General features: G+C 42.1%; 1 protein-coding gene across 7 annotated transcripts in view; it reads right to left on the bottom strand.

Moving 5' to 3' along the window:
* Nucleotides 1-2,153: 2,153 nt before the first annotated feature.
* Nucleotides 2,154-26,659, bottom strand: part of LOC105196654 (netrin receptor UNC5C) — a 295,574-nt gene continuing 271,068 nt past the window's right edge. For 3 of the 7 annotated variants that reach the window (XM_039453011.1, XM_039453014.1, XM_039453012.1), the window contains 12 exons: nucleotides 10,426-10,640; nucleotides 9,843-10,056; nucleotides 6,706-7,041; nucleotides 6,024-6,191; nucleotides 5,598-5,762; nucleotides 5,250-5,285; nucleotides 4,882-5,152; nucleotides 4,629-4,777; nucleotides 3,686-4,425; nucleotides 2,775-3,163; nucleotides 2,579-2,680; nucleotides 2,154-2,498 (listed from right to left, as the gene is read on the bottom strand). In XM_039453011.1, coding sequence (XP_039308945.1) covers nucleotides 2,327-2,498; nucleotides 2,579-2,680; nucleotides 2,775-3,163; nucleotides 3,686-4,425; nucleotides 4,629-4,777; nucleotides 4,882-5,152; nucleotides 5,250-5,285; nucleotides 5,598-5,762; nucleotides 6,024-6,191; nucleotides 6,706-7,041; nucleotides 9,843-10,056; nucleotides 10,426-10,640 — 2,957 coding nt within the window. In that variant the 3' untranslated portion in view covers nucleotides 2,154-2,326. Of the gene's footprint in view, nucleotides 2,499-2,578; nucleotides 2,681-2,774; nucleotides 3,164-3,685; nucleotides 4,426-4,628; nucleotides 4,778-4,881; nucleotides 5,153-5,249; nucleotides 5,286-5,597; nucleotides 5,763-6,023; nucleotides 6,192-6,705; nucleotides 7,042-9,842; nucleotides 10,057-10,425; nucleotides 10,641-11,697; nucleotides 12,398-12,431; nucleotides 15,344-26,659 lie in introns of those variants that run through there. The other 4 variants (XM_039453013.1, XM_039453009.1, XM_011162698.3 and 1 more) reach the window with 4 other exon arrangements.

Here is a 26,659-nt window from a genome sequence, read left to right as displayed (position 1 = left end):
CGTTTTGTACGCACGGTAGCAGGGTCTGGTACAGGCGTGCGGTGCGTTAACCGCGTGTGTGCGTGACTTCGCGCCGCGTTAACGGAAGCGAGTAAAGCACCGCGCGTACAATCTGATTCACCGATCCTTCTCGTAATTGCCTGTAGATCCCAATCGCGATTAGCCGGGAAATTAATACGATCCTGTATCTGCGATTTATGTGTGACCCACCCGTGGATTGCGCACGCACCGTGTCGGTAACTCGTGCGTAACCGCGACGTCCTACAACGTTTAAAGATCCAACTCGGAGAGCAACGCTCGCGGACGCTAGCTCTTCGCTTATCATCGCGGACGATCAAGCGTCTTGAAACGTGATATCACGCTGTTTCCGTGATGGTAGCCGTTTACCCAATAAACACATGTTGAAGGTAGCGAATAACATTGGATAATACTTTTTAAATGGCTAGAGAAGCGCTCGATGTTAACTGTAATCCCTTAAACCTTGCTCTTCACTTCTTGTTACCTGCGAGAGATGCGCTTTATCAAAGATTTATTAATGTCCATTTCCACCAATATAATTTAATTTTGATCTCGGTTTAACTTGCTCGTTATCTTCTTCCACTTCCAAGAATTAGAAAGGGACAAAAGGTTAAGCTGCGATTAAAATTTATCTACGTTAGTGAAAGTGGACATAAAAGTTTGATCGACATGATGCGACTATATGTTTATCTTTTCTCTTTCTTTCTTTCTTGGCTCACTTTGATTCTAACATATCTATGTCAGATTGCAAAAAAAAAAATGAGTGACATTTTGGTCTTATCAGGCATCGAACGATCGACTCCGCATTCTTCTATATCATAACCGCGGTGAATCTCCGATAAAAAGAAGTAAAAAGAGATAAACGAAGGCTTGCGAGAGAGTAAAAAAAAAGGAGAATTTACAAGAACAAGAGAGAGAAGAAGAAGAAAGAGGTATTTGAGCTCGTGGTTGGCGAATCGCATAGCATTAAAGGGTGGCCGGTACACCATCCCTGGCGACTCGGGTCAACAGGCATTGTCCGGCGGAATTACCACCAACGGGCCCCTGTGATTAAATGCTCCGCCTCTCATGCTTCCAAGAGGATCTGGAAAGCAGACGGGGAGGAAGGGCGGGAAGGGAGGGAGGAAGAGAGAGAGAGAGAGAGAAGAAGAAGAGAACGAGGCACTAGAACATGCAGCAGATAGAGGAGAAGAAGAGAGGAGAGAGAGAGAGAGAGAGAGAGAGAGAGAGAGAGAGCAACTAACGAGAATGGGAGGCGAAAGGGGAATAGTAGAGGAAGCAGAGGGATACGTACATACCTATACGGGGGCTGTTGACTCTGCCATCCGTACTTGCATACCTATACCTTCCCAAACCCCTCGACCTTTACCCCTATACGGTGACGAGATAATGCCCATTGTTTCGAGCATCCTACGCATCCGTGGTCCAGGACGTGATACCTGGAAGCCTTCCTCGAATGCTTGCGTCGCGATACGTCCAAATGGTACCTAAATACTCGCCTAACTGCGGCTGCAACTGGATCCTCAACAGGCTTCCGCCTCATCCGATCCTACTCAAGGACTGTCGGATACCTGGGCTGACGACGATCGGCATTCAGGTGCAAATTGGGCACATGCGGCCATGAATGTCATCTGTGATTTCCGACCTTCCTGAGCGCTCGGTCATGTTGCTCGTTAAAGCGCGTCTCATTAGGTGGAATTTGCACCAATTACCGAATGCAATTGGTTGGAAGTAATGAACGGAAATGAATTATTATTGATATTGATTTAATAATAATGAAAAGTGTAAACCGCAGTTTAATTAAAGAAATTAATATAAAAGATAACATTTTTATTGCGCTTTTAATAATTAATAAAATGCATACTTGATCTCAGAAATACACCGATATAACAAAATTAGCATTACAACATATTTTATTGATAAAATTTATTTTTTACGTGTCCATTTTTTATGAATACATTATTAATAATTAAATACAATTTATTTTTAAACCAATTATATTTTTTAGGATACGTTATCTCTACTATTAAAAAATTCTCAATAAAAAAACACACTGGAAAGCAACGTAAAATTATTTTTTATTATAATTTACGTTGAATAAAAAGTAAAGGGAACGTGAGAAAATAATGCAGGTATTTGTTGTAAACGATTTTTATGTACAAATATGACCAATGTTTATACAACATATGTTTCTACATCCATTTTTAATATCGTATAATGACTACTCTATTTACAAAATTTTTCTCTCTCGTGTTATAAATTCGCATTTCGTTTGCTTAAGTAGGCAGTGTGAGTTTCTCATGATCTTTCAGATCCATGGCCCCAAACGACTCTCGAGTACGTTGGCTGCATCAACGCGTCCCATCAGTCTTAAATGATTCAGTAAATCCGCTAGAGCTGTGGCTTCGCGATGCCTGGCTTCCCACAAGTCCAAAATATGTTCCGTCGGGCTCGCCTTTGTTGCAAAGTAGTCGACATATCTTAAAATATCACCTCGATTTAAACCCATTTCGCAAATTCGTAACAAAAATATGTGCGCTGTAAAGGATTAAATACTCACCGGTCAACCTGCAGCCTCTGAGCCAGCATGCGCCAATCATTGCCACGTGCACTTGGCGGATCCAAACATTGACAGAGTTGCTTTCTAAGCGTCTTGGAAAATCTGCGATGATCAAAAGAAATTTTCACACACACATATAATATTCTTATATTTTTTGCTCAAGACTATAAAATATATTTTTAACGAGAAAAAGTACCTGAAGGGTCGCGGTATGACGGATTCCGTGGACCTTGTTGAATTCTTGCCCCGTAAGACGACAGAGGATTCCGTCTTGTTACTGTTTCTCTTTCCACTCATGTTATTCCTTTTTACGAGATCAAGATCGATCCTGAGAAGCAAGCCTTGATCTTCAAAACCACGTTGACAAGCACGAAGCTCAAAGCCAAGCCTGAGGTCGACGACTTTTTCTATCCTAAAGAAACGCCGGATACTAATCTTCGAGGATGCCCAGATGCGCCGGTAAGGTACTTCCTGTCGCTCGGCAAAACCGCTCTCTCTGTCTTCGAGATCGACGCGAAGTGATGTGCCGCTAGCGCGAAATCCGAGAGTACCGTGATCGACATAAGTACTACCCAAACGACGTTCCTGCGAAAGGATTACACACAATTCGCGCGAATAAGACAATTACGAAAAATTTGTTATAAATGTACAATAATTTATATAGTTTTGGGCCAAAAGTATTAGGTACATATATGTTTTAAAATATTTTTAACTAAAGGAACAACACAGAAATTAAAATTATCCTTTATTTCAAGAACTATTTAAATTTATACATATTGCTGGTAATTAATAAAAAAATACAGATAAAAGAATTTCAGTTAAATGAATAAAATATAGATACGTAAAATACTTTTGCCTAAGGCTTTTTGTATATACATGGTAGTCGTTAAATACCCTTTAAAAGATTTTAAAAAGTGATGTTTCTCAAGACAAAAACTTTATATGACCAAGATAATTTAGTCTCAAAGATCCTTGAGTTTGCTTTCGATTTTAATAAAAAAAAAATAATAAAACACACAGACACACACACACACACACACACACACACAATTTTACTGAAAAAATTCTATTAAAAAATATATATTAAGATTTAAAATATATACTCACTCGCTCGCTTACGAGCTTGAACGACGCCTTCGTGTCCTCCAGCACGTGGCATCGAACATTATCGCGTTCGCGAGATGCGAAAACCGCGACGCAGAGACGTTTCACTGCCAGTCCAGGTGCGACCACCGAATTTTCTCCAGCTACCGCGTAAACGCTGGGAGTCTCCGTGACGAGAAACACGCCAGCATGGTCGAGCTGCGCGAACGGTTGACCGGGTAGATTTGTCGGATCGCCACCGAGCATCAACACCTTGCGCCACGTCGTCGTCGCGGACGGCGAACCGTTCGAGCTCACCGACGAACTCGTGGAATTGTTTGAGCGTGTCTCCAGATCGATCTCCGTGGACCACAGACTCAGCTCCCAATTTCCGGTTCTCAATTCGGCGCAGTGTTCAAACTGTAGGATCACTGGCTTCACGAGATCGACGTTCGCGGGACCGCAAGCTACCACGGCGGACAGCAAGGTGAATCCAGGTGGAAGATTCGGTCTGAAGGAATTTTCTCCAAGTACGGCGAGATGCAGACTGTGCCGACGATTGCGCGGGATCGCACCTTCCGGCACCGACATCGAAACGCCCACTTCGGGTACGACCAGAAGGGCGCCTTGCTCATCAATTATGGCTCTCACAATGAAGCCACTGTCGTCTGTTGTGGATCGTTCGTTCTCGTCCGGTCTTTCATCATCGTCCTGCTCCTCGTCGTCCTCGTTGGTGCTTTCTGGATTCGCTTGATAGGTCGAGCCTGAGAATATTACGTATAAAATTCGCGATGGATGAAGAGTCTTCATCCGTACGCAAAAAAATGTTCACCTAAATTCATTAAATTCAAAGTAAAAGAGAGAGATTCAAAGTATTTGTTCTAAAATTATTTGGCAGGGGAGTGGATTTATCGGAACTGATTGTGTAAAGAGCTCTCGTGCTCTCAAATTTATAGGAATTTCTTACGAGAAGACCGTCCCTCCTCATTATCCGACATGCCGCGTCCTCGTTGCGAGTTCTTGCAAGAAGACCTAGTTACGGAGGAGCTTGGCGATGGTCTCGTTGTCGACGGTAATGACAATTGCGGAACGTCATAATGATGCTCGGAACAGGATCTGCACATTGCGCCAGCGCATCGTAAGATTATGTAAATGTAACTGAATGCTGATTCGTATTATGTACCGTGTTCCCATTATTTTGATTGGTACATAAGATATACCTGGGTAGCCTGGCGGCGCTCGATTCATCGATCACATGTTCGAGACGTCTGTCGCTAGTCAAAACGGAGCGCTCGTTCTTAGACACGACTGATTTCGCGAGATCACCCGGACGATGAAAGTCCAATCTCGCAACGCCGTACAAGGCCTCCATTCTTTCCTTCCGGCGCATCAAGCGAACAAAGAAAATCGTCGTTACTGCCAGAATTATCGCGGCTAGACTCAAAGTGATCCACAATGCGAGGATGTTTCTGTAATCGACCGCTCTAGTTGCTATAAGAAAGAATATCTATTTTTTTTCCATTTTAGGTATAAAACGGAGAAACGTTTTAAAAATAATTCAACCGTTTTTTTTTCTTTTTTTTTTTACCTTCCTTGAGTACTCTTGGCCCATCTTGTCCAAGCGCTGCATGAGACAAGGAAGAAAACGTTTCAAACGACAATATAACTTCAAACGACAGTATAATTTTATACCCACAGTTTATATCGCGAGACTACAGAGTCTAGAGTAATTAATCACTTTGGAAGGTCCTCGCAGATTTCAATTTTATCCATCGACGTTTTATCGATGAGTCACATCGCGCATGCAAAGTCATCAAATTTTACGAATAGCAATCGAATGCGGAGAGAAAAAGGACCGCTCGTTCCAAATAAATCGTTAGGCATCGAGTGCGAGTCACGAAGAACAATAAGAAGTGGAAACACGGCTGGAGCTCACCATTACATCGATCCGCGGAGCAGGACTCAACGATGACGTCCTTGCCTTGACAGGGACGACCGCCGTTGCTCGGCGGGGGGTCGTTGCAGGATCTCCTCCTTACTCTCGAACAATCGGGACCGCATGCGGACCACGAGGACCAAGTTGACCATCTGCCGTCGACCGCTGCATACAACGGAGCGAAGTTGAAAATCTCGATAAAATTGCGATTATCTGATTTGCGAGACGGCGAAAGAATGAATACATCTGTACCGCGTATCACAATCGCGACGCACATTTGTAGCGCGCTTAAACGTTTAGCGCGTGTCAATACGGGGCCTGTATTCGCGTTAACTTTAATTCTATTACAACTCGCGACACACTATTACAATTTGCCCCATATTATTTTGAGTGGCGTATGAGTGGAGTCTTTGTAGTCCCACCTACCGGGGCAGGAAGGATTGCATTCTACTCTTTGTGTGGCTGGTCCTGGGCACGTTTGACCGCCGTTGATTGGAACGGGATTTGTACATGTTCTTGTCCTCTTTTGTACGCCTCTACCACAGCGCACGCTGCACTCTGACCATCCGGACCAGGACGACCACCCGCCGTTCACTGAGAATGGATCGGAAAGAGAGAAAAAAAGGTATACAACGGCGAAATTAAAACGGGAACAAATAACACCTTGTTACACCCCGCGGCTCGAACAGGCCGAGACATAAGTGAGTTGCTTATCCAACGCAACGTCAATTAAAAATAAGAAAATCGAACTTAATCATCGTGAAATGTGCAAGCGCATCCGCTACAAATTTATTTATCGACGAGAAGCTATGAATATGTGATGAATAAAGCGTAGAGCAATGTAATGACATGATAGCTGTGCAATCATTTTTGGAATATAAATAGATTAATGTTTAAAGAGAAATGTGCGTTTTAAAATGTTTTAAATAAAACAGAAAAAGGGAGCTCTTTTTTAACTTCGTAGGATATATTGCTGTGTGTAAACCACAAGCTTTTTTTTAGCATTTTTATTCACTTTTATTCATTCTCGCTTCCTCAATTATCGCGCACGAGTGTTCTTTAACCGCATCCGTCCAATGATTTGTACAGTAAAAAGAAAATTGCTCACCATAGACAGTAAGCACCGCCGGTTCGCTGACTCTCCTCGCGGCGATGTTCTCAGCGACGCAGGAGTAGTTCCCTTGATGCCTCAATTCGGCCTCCCCGAGGAGCAGATGCCCGTCGGCGGATTGTACAAAGCCGTCCGCGGAGGACATCTCGTTGGGGTTCGCGTCGGCGGAGACGGAAGCTGCGCCGGCGGCTGCCGTCTCGAGAGGAGAGCCATTTCTAAGCCAATAAACCTTTGGCGATGGTACACCCAAGGGCGGCGAGCATCGCAGTTCCGCATTACGACCGACTTCCACCGACAGCGAATACGGCGGTGACAGGAAGTGCTTCTTCAGATCTACATCGGCACGATCAGGCCGCCGGTATCGGGCGGTTTTTAATATTCTCTCGGAAACACGTCCGATGTTCGAGAGGACGTCGGAAGAACGGAGGTGCGGGAAATGAGAACGGGAAAGGAGAGTGGCACTCAGCGATATTAGGGCGCGCAAGTACAGACGCAAAAGGGTTCTTTCACCGTCTCTCCCCGGTTCTATCCTCCCCCCCCCCCCCCCCTCCCACATCAGAAAGACGGAAAAAGATTTGCGGCGCGTGAACCACGGAATGTATAACGGCCGGTCATTCGTTCAATGTGGCTATTCGTCGTGGCATTATTTGCTGTACCACGTCCGCGTTCAAAAAGCGAGGCTTTCATATCGCTCCTGAAGAGCATAAGCACACCGACCGAAGCCGGCGGTATAGTACCTCGATACGGCGGTTACACGCTTTAGAAGCTGGCGGAATTCTATGCCGCGGTATGCAGACCGGACTGATGGATGATACGTCCGACATCACAAAGTATGCCGCGTTATGGACCATCTAGACCGATTCAAATGCATTCCGGCTTACGCTGCTTTCGCTGGCTATTTTCGTATAACGTGCCCTATATCAAACAATTTTAATGCGTCATTAAATTTTTCCACGTCTTTTACAAGATCTGATATTTTTTCCTATTCGCTCGTAGACTCGCGTATAACAATTCGTAAAAGTAACTCATTGCAAAAAATCATTTCTATTCCCTTGCTAAGAGACGGAAACGATTTGTTGCGTTCCTAGTTCGGATGAAGGATATGTGAAAATACAATTAATTAAAGATGAGCCTTATTTGATCATTTTCGCTTTTTCGATAGCGTTGATATTTCGCGTATGATTTTATATACATTTCCAAATTTATCAAACTGCTGACAAATGTCAGTCTTAAAGTCATTGTTCTAAAAGTCAAACAAGAATAGTAATATTACAATATAAAATTACATAGCCAAAAAAAAGTGTCATGTCCGAGAGATTAGACCCATGTATCCCTATATATTTTAAAACTTTGAAACCGAATATTACTTCAGAATTGCGCCATCAGATCAGGATTTTTTTTTACCGGGCTGAATAGTGTGTAATTTTAAGAAATGCTTGAAAATTTTTTCAGGGTAAAAAAAATCCTGATCTGATGGCGCAAATCTGAGGTCATATTCGCTTTCAAAGCCTCAAAATACATATATAGGGATACATGGGTCTAATCTCTCGGACGTGACACTTTTTTATCACTGTGGCTGTGTCAGTTATCAATTTTGTGATATCATTTTTTGCACTTTGTAAATATTGTGATATTACAGTTATAATATTATTTAACATAGAAGTGTATGTTTTAAGACCAACGATTTATTCAGAACGCAGTTTCATAAATTTGAAAATGTATAAATATCGCACAAAGAATACCAACATGAAGCTCCAGCTATAACTGAATAAGTTAATCTTTGATTAATTATAAACAGTAACTTCACTTTGAATTTCCATTGTGCGATTCGATCGTTCAATTTCCAGGCATCTCATTTTGTCCGTCATCGCGTTCGAATGTATTTTTCATGATCTTAAAACGTTCAGACTTTAGGTACCAATAACTCAACTGCGCGCCGTATTATTCACTAAATTAATTGCCGGTACCTTGTTTATTTGGAAATAGAATAAGATCGTTGTGCAGAAAATCGTTCTCCACGGCAAATCGTACACATCGATTCGATCGACATTCTGCATTCAATTTCGAAAGCGCGTCCGCTTTCTGTTTGCACGCAAATACCGATTTAATTTTGCATCCTGTTTGCCACGCTTGTTTGCGCGGCGTGGTGCGACTCGAAATGTCTAAATGAAAATTGCTCTTGCGTTGCACCTTTTACGAAGCGCTCAATCCCGAAGCAATCCCGCATCGTTATTGGAATCACATACACGAAATACCAAAATACACTTTTCATATGGCTTATCGCAATGTATATGCGACTTTATTTTAGCTTTGATAACCCATGAGTGTTCTGCTATGAATAACAGAGGTCTTCCCTCGTTTTCATTCTAAAAGTAAAAAAAAAAAAAACGCAACGCTATTCCGAGGCTTACGCGTCTGTCGTTTCATTTGCGATAGAATATCGATTAGATTTTGTACTCGATTTGCGCGTCACAGGACACTTGATGAAAACCGAATCGTGTTCCCTTTGTCCCTTTAATTTGTTCCATCTTTTTGCTACAAGGTACGCGCAGGGGGTCGAGCTTTACATCGAATTTCTTTAAAAGCTTTAAACGAAAATCGTGTTAAACGAAAATCACAATAATGAAGTTAGTAAATAACGGTATGATGAAATAACTGAGACTGCTCATCGAACAACTGATAAAATGTAATTTTTAGTAATCGTAACTGGCGCGAGATATTTCTGAGATAACTTTCTGTAGGTACGATCGCAAGAGAAATATTAAAAAATATTTCCATATATTGCAATATCGATGCAAAATACCAACAACCGTAGCAATGCAATTTTTACAGTCCGAATTAGCACAAGTAAATTACAGGACCGCTCGAAATAGTCGTTACGAGCCGTCAAAGGCGTCGTTCATCCCCTCGTGCTAACGTGAGCGAAAGTGACGTAATCTCCTGAGTTGGAGCACCTCACGTACCGCGGAAACGAGCGGCACGGTCATTACCGCAATGAGAGAAAGAAAATCCTTTCGTCGCGTCTCGGTAAACTGAACATTCAAAGAGAATCGAGGGAAGACAGGGGATACAGGATAGCAAGGAAAGTACGAGCGGGACTAAGAGAGAATGGAGAGCTCTCGCTCTCTACTCACAGGCGACCTCAACCGTAGCGGGCTGCCCTCGAATTTGACCTGGTCCCGACCATGCCACGCACTCGCACTTGAATCTCTCCCTCCCGAAGTACTCCTCGACCTCGTTCCTCGTCACGTTCAACTCGACCTCGACGACCCTCGTTCCGGTACGAGGGTCAACGAAATCCTGCTGCTGCGAACGCTCGGCCCGGTCACCGTTGCAGCGAAAATACACCTGCGGAAAAGAGCGGCGGAGGGCCGCGGGCGGGATGTGTAGTTTCGCGTGCCGTGAAAGAAACAGCTTGTCTTCGTTAAATTGCGTCTAAGTGGGTAATAAGAACGAAGGAAGAGAGGAGAGAGCCGCGCATGAGGCTCGAGTCAAGGAGGAGATAAAGACAAAGGCATTTTCTGGAAAGCTCTGACGGAACGAGATTGTGTGTGAGAACGTCGGGGAAATGATACCTCCATGTATTCATATAATGCCACCGAGTAACTTGCAGTGTAATCGTAACAAGAGAATATGTAACGCAGAAATAAATCCTCGTACAAGGTATATTATATCAAGGCATGAATTATATGTGTAATTACATATATAAATACGTACCTGAAGAGCGTGCGCGGCACGGCAGTGCAACGTCGCCGGTTTCCCTTTGACGACAAACGTGTCGACCGGTTCCGCCAAGAAAATCGGCAGGGAACCGCCCGCGATAAGATCGGTGTCGCTGGCTATAGTCGCGGTCTCGTAGTCACCGTAGTCGTAATCTTCGACAGGATAGCTCTCCTCGTCGTCCTCCTCGGCGTCGTCCTCTTCCTTCGTACCTAGCGAGCAACGCAGCACACGCTTATCCCTTTGGCGGGCGAAAAAAAAATCGATAATTCCAAGCGCGGTTCATTCCGCAAATCCGATAAAGCTGTCAGCATAATCCCCCGTCGGCATTACCCATACGTCCACCAAATTTTTCATATCGAATCGATTGAATTAAATCGTCGCCGCGGGCTCGCTCTTGGTCCATCGGAGGGATTAAGCCGCGTCACCACGATAAAGAGAAACGTTAGTGGAGACGCGTTATCGGATTACTAATGGCGCATTATCGGATCCAATAACGTCGAACAACGATCCCTGTATATCCGATCTTCTTCTCTCGAAAGTGTATCGTTATCCGAAGACACGCGCGCGTACGTTCGCAACGTCACGGTATATTTAGACGTCGAGTCGGATGCGATGGAACAGTAAAGACGGGCTTAACGATGCGTGGCGGATTTTACGCCGTGTATCAGCGGGGCAGGGCGCGCTCGCTCGCTCGCTCGCGCTTAGATCTCCCGGACTTTACGCTTCGTGTTCGCCGTCTCGCTCCTAAGTCCCGCGGGAACTTTATTACACCCCGAGTAACTGCGCGCCACTCTTGTTTGAGCGGTCGCGGTAAACCAAGCACCGGCAGACGATGATTACCCCCGCTGTCACGCTCATGAGAAAACATGTCACGATCCGCAGTGAGGGGGCTTTCGCGAGGAACGCGAGGCGTAAATTTACGCCGCGATTCGTACGGCCGTGCATGCCGCGTCGGCCCGAAGCAAAGTGAATCTTTGATCGCTCCGGAATGTGCTAGCGCACTTCCGTGTATTTCCGTTGCGCTAATACTTGGATCTGATATTTAAATCGATACTTTGTTGCATTTAATTAAGGTATGTACGTTTCTAATAATAAAAGCGTCATTGAATTTCAAACAAAATGCAAACGAGCATGCGAGAGTTACATTTCATGTAGATTATCGGTTCGAACGTCCGTCGTAAATTGGATGTATTTGTCAACTGGTTTAGTATCGGAGCTAGTTGACAAGTGTCATCGAACTTAAATTTATCGCAGTTGGTTACTTACTTTCGAGCGTGCTGGCGAGACGAAGAAGCGTTAAAAGAAGAATACTGATCCTCAGCTCCATCATTACCTCACATTTCACTGAAACTAGTCTCTTATTTGATGCCACTCGGAGAAATTAGGCACAATAAAACTACGTACTCTACGCTGACACGTTTTATTGGCGTCGCGCTCGTTATCCACGAATGATGTTGGCTTCATAGCCGATTATCATTGTCGAATTTCATTTGATATAATTTCTATAACTTTAACAAATATCCGTAATGCATGAGCGTGCGTTATTACCGGTAAATCGTTCATTGAGACGTATCAAACTCGCTTTCGATCGAACGGGAAGAGAAGAGATCTCGATCGTCTGTTCGTACGCAAAAATCATACAGCGATTCCAACGATTGGGGATCATATTCACCTCGCGTTCGAATTTTTCAATTTGCAGAAGGAGATCCGTCTCCTCGAAAAATACCATAAATAATTAGTCGCGGCTCATCCCGAAGACTACATGATGAATTTGAACAAGGGTGCTCGCACTTGCATGGTTGCACTCGCGTTCGAGCGTGCGAAAAAGGGGGACACGTGACCAGCTTCAAGCCCCTCGCATACGGCAGCGAACGAAAAGAGGGAAACGAGGAGCTCGCTAGGGGAGGGTGGTTACGCGATGCTCGCGGGTCGGCACGCGGTGGACGACTGAACTTGCCGACGTGCGCGCACCTCTATATATACATATATACACGTCTCACTTCGATACCGACGCTCTTCTTCATCCCCTTGTCGTCGGGGGTGCTGCTGCTCGCTGCTGCTGCTACCAGTGGTGGCGGTATCTGCGGCGGCGACGGCGGCGGAGGCGGCGGCAGCCGGTGGTGGTGGTGACGTTGATGGTGGTGGTGGCGGTGGTGGTGGTGGAGGTAGTGGTGGCGGTGATGCCGGAGGCTGCGCTTTCTTCCGCGAATGTTCTCCTTCCGCGTTGAGCGATGATCGACATATCACTCTCGCGAAATGTGCGTCCCTCCAACTCTTATCACGGAAGTTGTTTAATCCGCAATTTTTCACTGACATATTTAGTATAAAACAATTTGTATTTCTTTTCAAAATATATTTCCGCATTTTTTTCTGAGATATAAAAAGTATATATATACATATATAAATATTACACGCGAGAAGCGTATATATTCGTTTTGTACGAGGGTAGTGACTGCGAAGCGCTTATTCACTCCCATAGTACTTTGACCCTTCACGCCGCATGGGACATCGCTGACATAATCGACGACGCGACGATTCAAGTCGAGCATGAAAGAATGATCGAGAGCCATTTGTTTTTTAACGAAGCTCTCATTTGACTGGGACACACATCTCTTCGGATAAAGCCGAGTGCTTGTCGGCGCGTCGAGGAGCGCATTGTTGTGTATACGAAACGTCGATACATCCGTTCCTTGACGATTCAATATTCATCTACCCTCTCATTCATGATGCGTCGTAAAGCCTGCAGCGCCGTTAGCCTCGAGGTCATTGTTATCGCACCTCGTCTACTTTCGTCGCGGGGTGCTTTGGTAAGGACTGAATGAATATCGTTCGATCCGCTTGATCGAGGAGGGGGAGCTTGGAAGAGGATCCTTACGGGAACATATGGGATTTCCTCCGCTCGATCAATGCCGATCCGCTCGAACGTGAAATCGAATCCAACCGCGAGAACGAGTTTAGACGCGTCTCGCGTCGTCGTCGTGGTGGTAGCAGCGCGGTCCTCTAGCCTCTCGACTTCGTACGAGGGTGGGTGTAACGGTAAAGGAGCTCCCGAATCGCTTGGTTACACATCCAGGAAACCAATATCTTGTTGCTACTTGGCGTAAATAGATCGTAGAGCACAGAATGCGCCCGTGTCACGTCAGATTGCTCCACGAGAGAGAAAAATCTTGAGTTTGAAAACTTCATGTACGATCCACTTGGATTTTTATAAATGTCAGGTGGCACATATTGGAGGACGGAGTCCTTGTATTTTTTCCTACCGCGTCTGAGTAGTTGAGCTTTTGAATATTTATATTTATTATCAGGGGACAAAATCTCGAGATACCAAAGCTGCAAACATTTTCCCAATGACCTATCCTGGGAATCCAACCTACGCGCCTTCGCAAACATAAAGCGCATTCGAGCGTCTGTCCACGAGAAGTTCCGTTTCGCTCTGTTTATTCTAAGTATCTCACGCTCAACTAGACAAGAAAATCCCCACGGCACTTGCCCGCCGTAATTAATGATACCCTACGGGAAAGGATTAACGTGTACACAAAGTATACACATTAGTGCCCGATCGGAGTTCGGCATGCATCGCGATAACGTTTAAGGCGCTCCATGCCGGGCATTAAGGTGGCTGCAGCATCGAATGGCCTTAATCCGGATCTATACACCGGTGTGTGCTGCCATTATGCATTATACTCACATGTATATCGGTTCGCCACGACGTCGAAGCTTGACTTATGCCGATGGCCCTCACTCGCAGATGGTTATCTCTCGCCTTTACGAGAGAGTCGATCCCTTCGAGCCCGTGCAAGCGCAGCGTGCTTAAGCGATTTAACGTAAACACACGTAGCAATTTGTCCCGGGCTTTATGTCGCCCTCGGGAAAAAGGAACCCACGCGCTCGTTCCGTATCGTTCGCTGGACGGAGAGAGAGAATGCGAGAGAAGTATCCGCGCGTACAACTCGAGAGAAATCGTACGAGAGGGGAAAAAAGGAGAGCAAACGTAGGACGAGGAAACAATACGCGACTCGTTTTCTTACTTTGCCGATATATTTTACGGCTGGAAATAACGGAAGGAGGTGCGCGTTTCATTAGCAACGATTCCAGCGACGGAATCCTATCAACATCTTGTTGAGCAAACCCAGCTTTTTCAGCGACCAATTGCAATCGCTAATTTTGTGCTAACGGTGACGAGAAAAGGAATTCTCACGTGAAAATCATCGCTCGAGTGAAAGCGAATGAAGAAATAAAATAGACGAGTTTATCATCGAACTTTGAGGCGAATCTTCGTAGACGTCGCGTTGCATCGGCTCCAAAGTGTAGGTCGTCAGTATAAATTACCGCATGCTTGTTTTCCGCGTGTAGCACGTTGTATATCACTCTGCATCTAGATAAGCCGCCGTTGGAATTATTAACGCGCGTGGCCATCGCTAACTGGGATGCTCGTTTATTCGCGGTTATGTGAAAAATTAGGAGGCGTAGCCTTATCGCATCGTTGTAATCGTCTAAATCATTATCGAACAAGCTGAATGGGCATCACAAATTTAATATCGAGATTCTTTTGTAGAGTTGAGAAAATGTGCGAACGTACTCGCTAATACACTCAAAAAAATGGCCTTGCGAGCACAGCCACAATTTTTTGGCTGCAAAAAATCAACTGAGGTAGATAAGCGATTAGCAAATATTGTGATATTGCATGTGTCTGATACTCATCCAATTTAAGTAACAGAAACAGAATTTATATCTGAACTGTTTGTGAAATTTAGAAAGAAAATTTGTTTGTGGCGTTTATTCATTCATACTTGTTGTAAAATTTGACTGTATAATTGGCAATGAGACCTAAATTTCCTAGAAAGTATTGTCAAATGTTACTGCTATAAATTTTATATGTAACAAACAATTCTTTTTAGCAGATACAAAAAATAGCGAGAAATCTAACTACATCAGAAATATATTTCTTTTAAGTGTACATAAATAACTTCTAAAGAGAAAAAAACTTAATGAAATAAACGTCCCCCTTTCTCTCATTCTATTTCTTTGACGTGTTATCAATCGTGAATAATATTATAATAATTGGAATGCAAATACGGGATCGATCCGCGTATCGTATATTATAAATTGTCTTTGTCTACATCATAACGATGTATAGGCCACCTACGGAGCGTTCATGTTGAGCGACATTTAATGGAAATCACAATTCGCATAACGAGATAATCGGCAGGCGTAATTAAAAACAATGTCGCGTCACGTATGATTATGCGCGGCTTGCAAACCGGTGACAATGAATATTGCCCGATTGCAAACAGACACCGCGCGTAATTGGCTTCCGCGCTGCGGCCGTTAAACGCCGGACGATAAACACGCTTAACGCGTATCGTCAAATATGTCGCGCGATGATCAATGCGATTGACAGAATGCGCGGATAACGCGGCGACGCGGCCGACGATTTAATCATTAAACCGGCAGCGGCGGGTGGCATAATCCGCGACATTTGCTCGCAAATGAACTTCTGCGCCGCCCGGCAAGGCGTGAAACACTCGCCAAGTCACGCGCGTTGGGTAAATTGAAGGTGCCGCGGTGTCATTTTAGCGAAGCGGCTGAAATGCGGATTGTATCCGCGTGACCACATTCGCGGCCCATCATTGTCGGCCGCGCCGACTGCGCCAAAGACTGCCACCGCTGCATCGTGATGATCGATTGTTATATAACTCCTTTGACGCGAATTTAATATCGTCGCGCCCGCTCTTTTATTTCTTCCACTATTTTTGTACAAAAATCTTTTGAAAAATTGCCCCATCCACCAGCCACGTGCCTTTGCCCCGAGAATAAAAATAAGAACTCATCTTGAATTGTTTTGTCAATAATAACTTTTGCTATGCAAATTGCAGATAATAAATTTATTTCTAGCCATTTTGCAAATTTATTTTTATCTTTTTCTGTAATTGCTTTCAATTGCGCGAAACGTTACAAATTTATTTAAAGAAAGCATGAAAATATAGCTGCTCTTCTGGATATAGTATAACTTTTTAAGAATACGAAGATATGAATACTTCAAGTCATTCCTTCGCACAATCCTATTGACGTGACACGTATAAGTACGACGTTGTGCAAACCGCAATGTATTATTTCAAGCCAATGACCGTGCTCTCCGCTACACTTGCGTCTATACAACAAAACGTCGCTGGTATGTACGTGAATGTACAATACATCGAGATACACGAGGTTAAGGAACCGTACTATTTTCCTATCATCGATTGAATCCCTCCCAAAGGGTTGTCCATAGAATCTATCGCTCCTTAATATTTCAACGAGCGTGCAGCTGTTGTCTTCGCAAACTTGAGAAAACCCGCAAGCTCTCCCTTACGTGCTCTCTTACATACCTCCGATGAAAATGGTTGCACGGTTGTGACGAGAAGTAAGGAACTCGGTCCACTGTATACACGGGCTCTCACTCGCGGCGATGTCATCCGTTTTGGAAATGCGCGGTGCGCAACTGTTATTAATTCAACGAGTTCTCAGTCAAGCAGACCCACGGACCAGAGAGAGCTGGAATGTCTATTAGCCATCGGTTATTCATGTCGAAAGTTCAAGGAGACTAATTCTAAATAAAACATTTAGTTGAACAGAGTCGTTACAGTAACAATGTAATAGAATGTACAAATATCGATCACTCAATTTTATTCTGCCTTTTAATTTTATTATTATAAAAATAGTATTATCATTTTTAAGAAAGGCAATTATTGTCTCAAATAAAATTATGAAAAAACATTTCGACTATTTCGACTTATTGTTTTTTATTTTGTCTCCTACGTCCGACGCTCATCTATATATATACAAATAAAAAAAGTTTTATAAAGTAAAAATAAATGATATACTCGTCTTTCATCACTTGTGTGCGGATGTACGCGCGTGGTGAATTTTCCCCGAGACGGGATCGAACAAAGACAGCGTCCGATCTAGAGATACGTGCACGGTGGCGCTGGTTATAATGCATGAGCGCCGAGGTAATAGAATACTCAAATATGCAAAGCGACGACCAATGCACCGGGAAAGTCGCTTAACCCTTCGAGAGAATTTTACTTCCGTCTTTACATGTCAGCATCTGTATCCAAGTTTAGAGTCGAATACTTTCATCAAACTTTCACGACGAGCGGGAGTCAAGAAGCAAATCGAGTATATAAATAATTTGCTGAAGAGACGTTCGTTTTATCTGAAATACAACTCAATGCGTTCGATGTATTTTTAGATGGAATCTCAACGTCTTCTTCTCAACTGACCTTTCATTCAATATATTTATTAAATAACGACACGCTCTCTTTTAATTTTCTTAATTGCGTAACAACATTTTCGACGTTACCGTGACAATACGACGTTCGCGTCGTCGTCGTAAAAATGAAAGTCCCCTTTTCACTCGGCGCACAATGGCCTTATTCGCGAAACGCCCACCACCAGATGAAACAAAGACCTTGCTTTGAGACCAAACTTTCATCATCCTCAAGGGCACGCTTTGCAATTTGCAGTGACTTGTCGCACGGTAGAAACTCTCTTAAGCTAAACTTTTCTCTACAGCGAAGACTTAGCGAAAAAGAGCAACTATCTTCGGCGCAGTTTACTTCTCGGCATTAAGAGCGGGACAAAGTTCTCAATTCCAGAGAGCACTCCGCGCGATATGTTCCCAGATCTCCGACACGCTCGGAAACAGCGTCCGATATTGCGATAGACGCGGATTCGTTCGCGCTCGCAGAAGAGACGCGAGAGTCTCTCTCGACGACAACGGCGACGACGGGAAGAGGATTGTGCGGATGGCGACGGAAGCGAAGGAGCGTGACTCTCGAGAGGATACTCTCGGAGGATTTTCCGGCGTCAGAGGTAGGAAATCCCGGCGGGCTTTTCACAACGAGAGGTCCTCACAATACGTCGTTACGGGACGGCTAACCCTCCCCCGGCCGAGGGCTTGTCGAGTGGATAATCGTTTTAGGGAGGGCACCACAGCCACCGTCCTAGTATTACCGCCTTTGTGAACGATGTTTGAACGCCGCCGGCACTCGGGCAATCAGGTCGATTCACAATCAGCGCACTTTCCGCACCACGACCGATCGCCGACGTTCCTGCATAAGGGAAATCGCCTCTTCCACGCACTCAAGCACTCGCGTTCGCAATGAGAAGGTGCAAATATTGCGAGTCAGCTCTTTTTTTCTTTAACAGGTTTCGGGAAACTTGCGTTCGAAAATCTGGGACTATATTCAATTCGAAATTACTATTTTTTGTCTTTCTCTATCGATGAAATAAATATAATAAAGTTGACGTATATTCAAGATCTTAATTGTATTAAAAAAAAAAAAAAACAATTTTACTGCAGCATCTAAAAATTTAACTAGATACAGATCAGAAAATAATTTTACGTTGGATCATCGAAGTAATTATATAGAACGTTCAAGCATAAAGATATCGCTGCAAAAAGTTTCGACATTCTAGCAACAGTTTAAGCATCCAATATAATTATTTTGCTGATCCAATATAATTATTTTCAGATCTGTATTTAAGCAAACTTGTTCTCTCCATGTACGGAGTTTTTACAAACATTATTGATATCGATAATTGAAGATATGACAAACTACGCAAGATCAGCTTAAGATTCTATTCGAGATTTCAGACAAAGTATATTTGCAAGTGATGACTAATTCATCGGTTCATGAATTAAAATGTTCACGATCTCCATTGTAACGGTGAATGTATCTTCATCCATTGACGAAGCGGCATTCAACGCGTGAATCCAATGTCGTTACATACACGAAAGGAAGCCGTTATGTGCGAATAGAGAGTTAATTTCGCGAGCTGCCGCGAAAAAAACACAATAGTTATAGCCGTTGCCGCTGAGAGAATTCCGAATGAGACAGTAAATTCATTCATCTCCCTCTTTTATTTTGTCCACTGTAATAATTTTGTTTCATTAAAATAACTCATGCTGCGTCATATCAAAAAAATGTGATATGCAAACATCTCATAATTTTTAATCACAGGTTTCATTCTCTCGACCAACTATTGTCTTCATTTCCATAAATATATATAATTAAATTATATATATATTTTTTTTTCTAAATTAATTCTTAAGATACAATCATGAGTCTTATCCCATGTCTGATAGGTTCTTGAAATTTCACAGGTAATTAAATTACCGTACATTTTTTGTTTAATGTGAAATATAGATATTTATTCTAGAAATTTAAAAATATATTTATGAATTCTTAAAGATTTTTTTAAGTACTTTAAATAGATGAAAAAGTGATGAAAAATGAGATATCCATGATGATACCAAGAAGATACTTTTTTCTTAAAAGTTAAAAAATTAGTACTATTAAATAATAAAAGTTTATTTTTTAAATTAAAAAAATTATTGTCTCCAGGTATTACATTATATAAATATAAATACAATTTAATAAAGAAACGATTGATGTGATAAACGAACGAATCCAACTCGATAAGAAGTTTTACACAACTTTTATGCATTACGCGATACGAGCAAAGTTGTTTTACTATAATGTGTATCGAGAGTTAGATACACTAGGAGAACACGCATTACTTATTACGAAGCGCACACGTGTCAAAACATTAGACAGAGACCTTAGTACGAATGTGGATTTGTGTCGTGCGGTCCAACGAGAAAATCGGAAGCCATGAGAAATTTAGCTCTTTGGGCTCGCACGATCGTCCAATTACCTCGTATACAGCATTTACATAACGTATACAAACGCCTATCCGCGCCCGACGCCGAAACCGCTCGCAATGCCGCTCAATGTCGCCACCCTCGCACCGAGCGACGGCCTCACGGCAACCGAAGTAATTACAGACGCGTTTCAGGAAGCACCGACTGAATACAGAAATTATGCAGATGGCGTAATAATATTCGCCACACGTTTGCTCGGGTCAATATTGAACTAAGCTTCCTCGTAATTCCTCACGAAAGACGCCATCGTGCGATTCACCGCTGGCAAAAACTCGTTCCGCGATGGGCGACCCTTAAATTTTTGCCCGTTGTACCAATGAAGCTGCTTAAATATCCGCTCGAATGTATATGTATCTGCTAACCGAAGCTCGATGGATTCGCGAAAACTCTCCGTCTGGTTTCTCTACGCTTTGCAATTATAATACTGCCGCCTCTGGCGGCACATATTCGTTCCCTGTGAATAAATCAACTGTTATCGCTAATCATATCGATGTCAGATATCGCAATCTTATTGCTCGTACTCACACAATTAATTTTTGATCCTAGCTTAACAAGTGCCATATACTTGATATTTAATCTAGAAAGGAATGTTGAATCTATGATAAACTAGCTTAAGGAAGGTAGTGGATTGAAAGGCTGTTTTTTAAGGAATTAAAAAAGAAATGAACAAAGAAGAAAAAAACCTCCTTTATCAAATATGTTATACTTTCATATTAAATTTATCACATTAAAAAACTTTTCTACATAGTTTTACTATAAATAATGGCTGTGACAGCAGCCAATGTAGATCATGATTTTCAATACTTTGCGGTGGACGTTATGGCACTTTGCAAAATATTCTAAAAGTAAAAAATTCTCTGAAAATTTTAAACAGTGAAACACTCTCATATTTATTATCTATTGTATAGTATCTGGTTTAAATTTTTATTTAGTCCAACATTTTTTGCAATTATTTCTTAAAATTCTTGCGATTAATTTTCTGGTCTACTAAAAAGAACCCCCAGTGTCACTGAAAATACTTTATTAAGTTAAAATTAGCATGTAATGTAAATCCGGGAAAATTTGACTCGATTTCAATTCGTATTCAAATCAAGGGGATTCGATCCGACATGAAAAATTCAGATTTGATTTAATTCGATTTCGAATATGTTATAAAAGATTCGTTTTCATTTATTCGATCTCAATGTAAATTCACACACGTCTATTATTAAATATAAAAGCTGGATGATTAATGCTAACAATCTTAAAAGCTGGCAAGAAAAAGTAATTAAAATTATTACAGATTAAATATTATAATCGCACAAACGCTTAAGTACTTGTTGAAATTTGTAGACATTTCGTGGTCGTCGCGTTTTGCCCGGTTTTCGATCGCGCGCCAAGTCTTCCTCGCGGGGGTGTGCATCTGCAGAGTGGAGATACATTATCCGTTCCAGCTCGCGTGAGAGGAAGCGACCGGAGATGGAGGATCCCGCACCTTCTCGCGACGCTCTCGAGCGGGTGGAGTGGCGCTTTGCGGATCGGCCGTGGTGAATCGTACCATAAATCAGCCGTTACCGAGTCAATTGAGACGTCGCGAGCACTCTTTACGTTCCGAGTCCGCGCCATTGGTGGCTTTTTGTCAAGCACGACGAACTCGTCGGGGACGAGTGAGAAAGAGTGGGAAGGGTCGGGTCGGCGCGCGGATGCCTCTCGCGGTCGTTAAACGCAGCCGTACTCGAGTACCGTACGAAGTAACGATATGCTAAAAGGGCGAGGGGATGGAGGCGAGATGGTCTCGCCGTTCTTCCCCGATCGCGCGAGCGATGATATACGGTTCGATACGTCCTCTCTCGCCTGCGCTCTTTTGTTACTCGCTCCTTCCGCAGGCTCTTCTGAAGCCTTTTCGACGACCGCCCCGTTCTTCTCTGCCGTACTCGCAACGACGTACAGCCTCCGGCAAAATGGTTCTCCGCGGTGAATTACGCCAAAACTTCCGTTCCATTGAGATATACAGTTTCCAACATAGTCACCTGATCAACGGTGCGCAGAGACGCAGTTGGAAATCCGTGCACATTCGAGAAAATAAAATCGTCGCGTGTCGTTGCATCGAGCGTGTAGTGCGAGCGTTTGTCCGCAGCTTCCGCTACTCCACGTGGCAATGACCATATGCCGCCAGATGCATTCGCGGCGCGACGCTGTTCGCCAAGATCTAATTACACGCGTGCGTTACCCTCTTCCTTTAGGTGACAATTATAATTATTATTAAAATTAACATTGAAATATTATCATTGAATTAATATCACTTTCATTACATCGAGAAAAAGATTTGTCAAAAAACTAAAATATTTTGTCTGATACGATCAACTAAACAATGGGTTAATTTAACAATTATTTAATTGCACAAGAAAGATTTATAGTTTATTCATGTCAACCATTCAAAAATTTGTTGATTTAACCAAGAATTAGTTGTTAACTCAATATTTAGTTGCACGTATCGGACTGAATATTTTAGTTTTTAATAATTAATTAGAAAATAGATGCATCATGTAGTTATACTTATCTCGGTGAACTTTTATAAATAGTGAAATATAAATTCAGCAAGTTGGAAACGGAACTCTAGAAAATCTGTCATAAATTATTAATTTAGAAGAAAAATAAGTTTCTCCGCGGTTAAAATTGAATAATTTTATAGGTAAGCAACATTTGCACGAAACCAAATATTAATCTATCATATAATTTATATCTAAAGTAAATTAATAACGCGTCTTTGGTCGAAATTCATAAGCAAACCGGGAATACAATTGTAACTTTTGCAATGGCGCGCCGTTGTTTCGTCGCAATGCTAGCCGATGCTAGTTCGCGCGCGAGGGACTATCAGTGTTACACCATTAAAAGTTGCAGCATTAGTGGGCGTTAGTTCCTCTAACTCGTTGAGCATTATGATTATACCGCGAAAGTTCCAAACATTATATCACTGCACAAATACGATATTTATCAAAGTAGTTTGCGCGGGAAAGTGACTTTCTTCTCGTTGAGTTATATCCGGCGAAACTTCTTCCATCGAAAGTAGCGACCGTGTTAAGCGCCGGTGATCGTGCTCGGGCTTGTTCAACTAAGTTTTATTGACGCCTGGAATTTGTTCGGCTGTCTGTCGACGCGACATTGGATCTTGGCCGATGATCGGTGACGAATGAAAACGTCCGAGTCGGCGCGGCGTAAATTGCCGAGCTTGCGTCCCCTTTTTTTTTACGTCCAACGAATAAACTCATTTGGCTTTGGAATATTTGAAAAATGATGTAGTCGGCGTGCACTCTGCGAACGAGATACTTTTGCTATTAGATTGTCGCCCCCCCTCCCCCTCCTCCCCGATGCGTCGACGCATATGAAAGCGAATCACGTCGGGACGTTAAAGAAATCAGTTTTACTCTCGGATTTCTTCCTCGCGTAGGTTGTCTGTAAAGTTCGAATGGAACGGGAGAGTATCAGGTGGAATTTAATCATATAAATGGACGGGCGTCCGATCCAAACTCGGTCCGATACGAAAAAATAAAAGTTTAACGCGCGCGCCACCTCGTCCCGTCCGAAGAGAAGAGGAAATCCCCTCGGAATTTTTTCCGATCGAATTAGCCCCGATGAAACTTTATTTCGCAGTGCTCGCGAGTCTGTTCTCCCCCCTTCTTCGTTGCGTCTATTTTGTTTAATTTGCTGACAAAACGTGCATCCAACCAACGGAGCTACCCCATGTTTATTCAGGACGGTTTTTATGCGGTTTAAAGACAAACGCCGAGAAAATCGCCATTATGGAGGGAGAAAAGAGAGAAAGCACTGAAAGTTGTTCCCTTTTTCATGCTTATTCCACAACTTTCAAAAGCACTAAATAAATATTATAAGCTTAATTAAGTAACGATAATAGAGACGGAAAGAACAATTTTATTGTAGTATCTAAAAATTTAGCTCAATACACATTAGAAAATAATTTAATATTAAACTAATTAATTATGTAAAACGTTTAAGAATGATACTGCTGCAAAATGTTGTTTTGACATTCTACTAATCACCAACGTTCATTGTAAATTTTTCAACATGATTATTTTCAGATTTGTATTTCAGTAAAAATTTTTCCGCGTATGCATGTTCATATAACAAACTTTCTTTTGTACACGCAATTTACAGAAAAACAAAATTTTCCATAATATTCTGATTTTTCATGACAATCTTTATGGACGAGTGACTCGTACCGTTGGAAGCGTCAATCTCATTTCCTCTGTGATTGAAAGTATCCGAAAGCACTGCGAATCGTGAGAACGTGGCGAGAAAACAACAGTCGTGCGACTTTTGTTTCGTTTTGCCGTCACGTTCGTGGACTTCGCGTGCCATCGCGTCGCGGATACTAATCGAACGTAAAAGAGAGGAGCTAAAGTCGCCCGCATAAAGTCGCCCGCAGAATCGACGTCGCCGAGTTTTTCCGCGGACCCGAGCCGGAGGGTGGCTCCCCAGTGCTCTTCGAAAGAACAATTAGTATTGTCGAACGAAGCCGAAACTCTCGTGCGATGTGCTGCTTCGAACATAGTTACTCTGGAATTTTCCAGGATAAAACCAATCGTAGAGCCTGCTTTGTCGGCGCCGGTACCTTCGAAGTTCTCGACAAGTCTTTCTATGCTGGAATAGCGGCCATCGAACTTTCGTAGATACAGTGATATCTTACAGAGATACATTGATTTGATTTGTTAAGCACATTTTCTTTGCAGGCGAGAGCTGTCGAATGCGTATCACTTGAGTTACTTATTATATATTTCCCCTGTCGTGCTGATTAAGAATAATTAAGAACACAAAGAATCTTTAATTAATATTTATTTTATTAATAATTTATAGAAGGAACAGATGTTTAATAATTGATTGGTAAATAATAATAATAAAAGAATAAAGACGTCAAATAAAACTGGTTTAAATTTACTTTTGCAATTGACATTTTTATTTATATTAACTGTTTTTTTTCTATTATTATTCATTAGTATTCTATTAATATCATTTATTGTTATTTGTGACACGATTTTGAAACTTATTTGAAAATTTTATAAAAATATCAATAATTTTGATAATAATTTCAAATATGTATACGCAATAAATGTAAAATATTCTAGATGAAAATATAAATATTTAATGTAAAATTGCATGATTATTGTCAATTACATAAATCGATAAAAAAAATTAAACATAAATTATATCTAATTTTTTCAAGTAGTTATTAGCACCCACAAAAAAATAAGATGTGCTCTATTAAATTTTTGCTTTATACTCATTTCTCATTTATTTCATATTTTTGTCACTAGACATTACTTAAATTAAATAAGAATATAAAACATTAATGAGATACAATTTAAGCAATCTTACGCATTCAGCAACTCTTTTCTAAAATTCAATGAATTCTCAAATTATAATATCCCAAAATTTTCTTGTATTATTATTTTTAAACGTACAACTTGTTACATCGGATATCCTTTTATACAAATTATATTTGTTTCTTTTGCAGACCAATCATCAAAACGTATCTGTCTCCACGAATTGTAACAATCATTATTCTAACGTGAGTTTCAACAATACTTATATAATTTCATATACTAATATAGTAATCCGAAATTGTGCATTACAGAGTCCTTTATCTACTGTCAGCCGTTCTCCATATCGTGCTATTAAAAAATGCCAAATTGCTGTGTATGCAATTAATGTTAACTACGGTTGTGGTAAATGATGTATCGTAGCCGTTAATGTCAAAACAAAATTTTTCCTGCGATTTGTGATGGCATCAGCTAAAATTAACAGTCCTATTACTTATAGAAAATGGCACTCGTGCTTTTGCTTCTGACACTGTTGTCCATGACAAAAGTGGAGGGTTGGAATGCTACTGGTTTAGTGTCATTAACGTTAATTACCGTCGTTATTATAAAGCTCTTCAGTATCGCCATTGCGTACTCTGATCTGGTAAAACGTCGCTTTTCCTCTATACTCTACAACACATTAAATCAAAGAAACGTTTGTAGTGAGAGTGAAATAAATCGCATTAGTATGCCATTGCGTCAAAAGCTCGTTGACCTGTTCGCGAGCATAATCACACGTGTTAAGCACGACAAATCAATTGGCCGACAGGTGGACATGAGCGGTGACTGGTCGTATTTAATAGAATTTGGTTTCGGCGTTATATTAATCGCCATTGTAATCGGGATAGAGTTACTCGTAATTATGCGCACGCTGACAGCAGTGACCATTGTTGCTTCTGTATTCGGTACATTCCTCAGCTCGGTAAATATCGCGCAAAACGTTGCTTACATAACGAATTAAGTATCGAGCAAATGTAAAATTATTTCTCTGATTAATAACCGTCCCTCAGATATCGCTGATGGATCTTCACCAGAACATGAGCGTCAATTCTTGGTGGTGGGAGAAAAAGATGATCAACGGATGTATATACCACGTGATCAGGCAGTACACGTTTCTATGGTGCCTACGAATTGAGGAGAAACCACGGATGATAACGATCTT

Source organism: Solenopsis invicta, chromosome 8, assembly GCF_016802725.1.
Source record: "Solenopsis invicta isolate M01_SB chromosome 8, UNIL_Sinv_3.0, whole genome shotgun sequence".
NCBI classification, from domain to species: domain Eukaryota; kingdom Metazoa; phylum Arthropoda; class Insecta; order Hymenoptera; family Formicidae; genus Solenopsis; species Solenopsis invicta.
The sequence above is the reverse complement of the archived record's forward strand: the minus strand, read 5'-3'. Positions and strand labels throughout refer to the sequence as shown.